At 37.3% G+C, this 3,321-nt stretch overlaps 1 protein-coding gene across 1 annotated transcript in view; it reads right to left on the bottom strand.

Moving 5' to 3' along the window:
• The window catches only part of CHD1 (chromodomain helicase DNA binding protein 1), a 57,388-nt gene extending 55,165 nt beyond the window's left edge, over positions 1–2,223 (bottom strand). Inside the window, exon 1 of the mRNA XM_009889698.1 lies at positions 2,017–2,223. Coding sequence (XP_009888000.1) covers positions 2,017–2,069 — 53 coding nt within the window. The 5' untranslated portion in view covers positions 2,070–2,223. The remainder of the gene's footprint in view (positions 1–2,016) is intronic.
• Positions 2,224–3,321: the final 1,098 nt, after the last annotated feature.

Here is a 3,321-nt window from a genome sequence, read left to right as displayed (position 1 = left end):
ATAACAGAACCAGGCTAGACAGAAGAGTTCCACAATTTAAAATGGAAAAGTTTCACCTTTCACAGTTTCCTGATAATATATCGCAAACATGAAAATAAACTTTTCAAGACCTGCCTGCAATTTATGTGAATTAGGCTATGGGGTTAATGACTGATGCAAACCTAGGAAAAAAAGTATCAGCATTTTAAAACTTTTTAAATCTTTAAGATAGACTTAGCAGGACACTTAAGACGAAGAACAAGGTCTCACTTCACAGGCAAGTATCAAGTTTTGAGTATTATGCAACCTCCTGATACTTACTTTTAATTAAGTTGCTGGGAACTTTAAGATTTTGAGCTTGTTTAATCTTATGAATTGCTACAGCTTTTAAGTAACTGTGATATACTGGTATTTATGGGCAGTTACTGTTTGATACAAAGTTGTTTTCCCACATATCTTTAGCAAGGTGGCTTGTTTCAAGTAGTAAGAAAATTCACACACAAAATCATCGGACTTGTCCCTCATAAATTCATGTTTGTTAGAGATCTTGTAGTCCAGAAGACCAGCCTTGCTCACACTGTTTTATTTGTTCAACTTTCTCTTCTCACCTGACAAGGATTTATTTTTTTTTTAAAGTAACCAGGAATATTTTTGCCCCTTACTACAAGAAACCCCAAATTTGTTTGCTAACTGGAACAGTATTAACTTTATTGGAAGCAGGAATCTTCAAAAATGACTATGTATTAGAGCTTACAAATTATTCACAAGATTGCAAATTTACTGTCTTTCTAGGACATTCCTTTATACAAGAAGAAGCTTGACATAAAAATACACAAAAGTTACTAAAGTTTCTTTAATTTTACTGTTCATAGATTACTTTGTAATTATCACCTAAAGTTGTTTAAACACTTCTCTCTTCCCCTTCTTCCCACTGCATCACACACTTTGTTACATGCAAGCTTAATGGCCAGCATGTGCTGACTGATCAGCTGTCAATTACATTCTTCTTGCATTTCTTCACTTGAGGCAGTAATTTCGATCTCTCTCTACCCAACTGGAATTTTCCACAAAGTCCGCAGAACACAGTTTTCTTTATTACCCTGACCGACAAAATCAGCTAACTAGTTCAACAGGCTGAGAGCAGAAAGAGGGGCAGAAAGACAGATGGGTAGACTAACAGTCAGAACCACCTCTTAGAAGACAAGTCTAAACCCACTTTTTATTTGCAGGTTTACTTTGACTTCTTAAACCTTCAGTATTCATCATATTTCCAGTTTTAGAAATCTAAACTTTCTAGCACAGAAGGGACTTTTTAAACTTGACACTATTCTAGAAAGAGAACTTAATTCTACTCCTACAAATTGGCTGTCATCCTGCATGGATGCAGGGAAGTTCTAATCTGCCCCTTCCAAACATGCAAACGCTCTGCACATGCTAGAAGACTAGCATTCAACATTAGAGGACTGATTTTTTATTTTTTTTTAATTAAAAAGAACAGCTGGAAAACTCTACTTTCACTTCAGAAAACACATACGAAGTTAACACTTCCAGTTATACTGCTCTGACAGCTCTAAAGAAGTAAGAAGCATGAAGTACTCTTTATCAAAAACTAAAATGAACAGCTTACTGCTCCACCCTAGTTAGGGTTTTATACAAGACATATTACGCATGTGTGCCTTGCACTTTATAGACAGTAGCATTATTTTAACATTCTAACCCAGTGTTTCAATTTCTGACACTTCAGACATTTTTTTTCCCCCTCAAAAGAGTAATACTACTCTGCTGGATGCCGATGCGGTTTTAATACTACTTAAGCTTTATTATGTAAGGTTTATACAAGATCATTACAATTCTTAGCTGAAGCAATGTGAATGTAACAAGCAGCTTAAGCACCTGTAAGAAAGCACATCCAGCCCTCCTAACTATGGCCTGCTTGCTGACTAGGAAGCTTTGGCACCAAGTTCAAATATGAACCAGCTGTAGTAAACAATATATAGAATACCTATTCAAAAATAACTGAAATGAGCGAGTACTTACCTTGATTCTTCACTGCTGTTTCTTATGCTTTCTTCATCACTGTGCCCATTCATTGTAAATATTGAGAAGTTTAAAAGATAAATAAAAGTCCACTCAGGTTACAAGGTGGATATCAAGAATCCACTTCTTGGTACTCTGTATGTTTTCCAGGTGATGTGTTTGCTCTAGTGTTCTCTGCAGGTATTCAAGATTTCTCCCAAAATACCTAAAATAATAAAGGAAAACATTTGACACAATTTGAAAGTATGTTTGCAACTAAAAAGATACCAAAAGTAACATGTTCTTTCACTAACACTGAAAGGGGATATCATGTTTCATGTCATGTTGTTAACTGAAAAAATAGCTTTTTGTGTATCACCTGTTCATGGCTTATCACTTTATCACCATTTTCTTGACTGAAAAAAAAAATTAACACCTTTCTTGATGACTGTGCAACCCAGAAAATATTCTGCTTAAGAACAGATCTTTTTATTAGTTACACTTTAAAATGAAAGAAATAAATAAAATACACAAAATGCATGAAAGTAAAGACTTGTCTAGCTTTTTGTTCAACTGCAGCTGGGTCGCAGCATACAGGCTACTACACTTCTTTAGGCCACTTGTCAGTGATGGTGCTATAAAAATGGAAATTTCTGCTGGACCACTAGCTGCAGAATAGGAAACGTTATGGAAACAGCATTCCCTTTAGTATTGCAGGGTGAGAACAGTTTACTGCATGTCTGCACTATACCTTGTGGCTTAACTTTTGCCATAGTACTGACTTCAGGAAAAAGCAGAGAGAAATTTTAAAGAAAAACTGCCTACCTGAACACATAGGTAAAAACAATAGATATTAATGCTAATTAAAATGGATTTCATGCACAAAACATAGTGGAAGCACTTCCAGATACACTCATAATGCTTACACCCAGTTGTGGGCAGAGGTGTGAAGATAAAGACCGTCCCGTTTAAAACGAGTGTCTCCACAACATCAAACCAGCAGGGCCCCACAGATGGAACGATCATTATTTCACATACAACAGCATCTTAAATCAGATCACTGCAGTATCAGATGCAGCTAGAGAAAGTTTAGGCTCACGGTAAATGGACTGCAAGTATAAACTCACTGATAATCAGATAAAGAGCAGCGCCTCTCACAGATTTGGTGGTGTCAAAGCGATTAGGGGCTCGCCTGCTGGCTGCCTGCCTTGAGGTGCTCTCCTCTAACAAGGAACAGCCCAACCCAGAGCTCTCCGGGTGGTGGTGGTAGGCGGGGAAACCTCGCTCCGGGGTCGGGAATGCCCTGCGCTCAGGCACCATCTCAGG

The sequence above is a fragment of the Charadrius vociferus genome, unplaced genomic scaffold, assembly GCF_000708025.1.
Source record: "Charadrius vociferus isolate BGI_N301 unplaced genomic scaffold, ASM70802v2 scaffold377, whole genome shotgun sequence".
NCBI classification, from domain to species: domain Eukaryota; kingdom Metazoa; phylum Chordata; class Aves; order Charadriiformes; family Charadriidae; genus Charadrius; species Charadrius vociferus.
The sequence above is the reverse complement of the archived record's forward strand: the minus strand, read 5'-3'. Positions and strand labels throughout refer to the sequence as shown.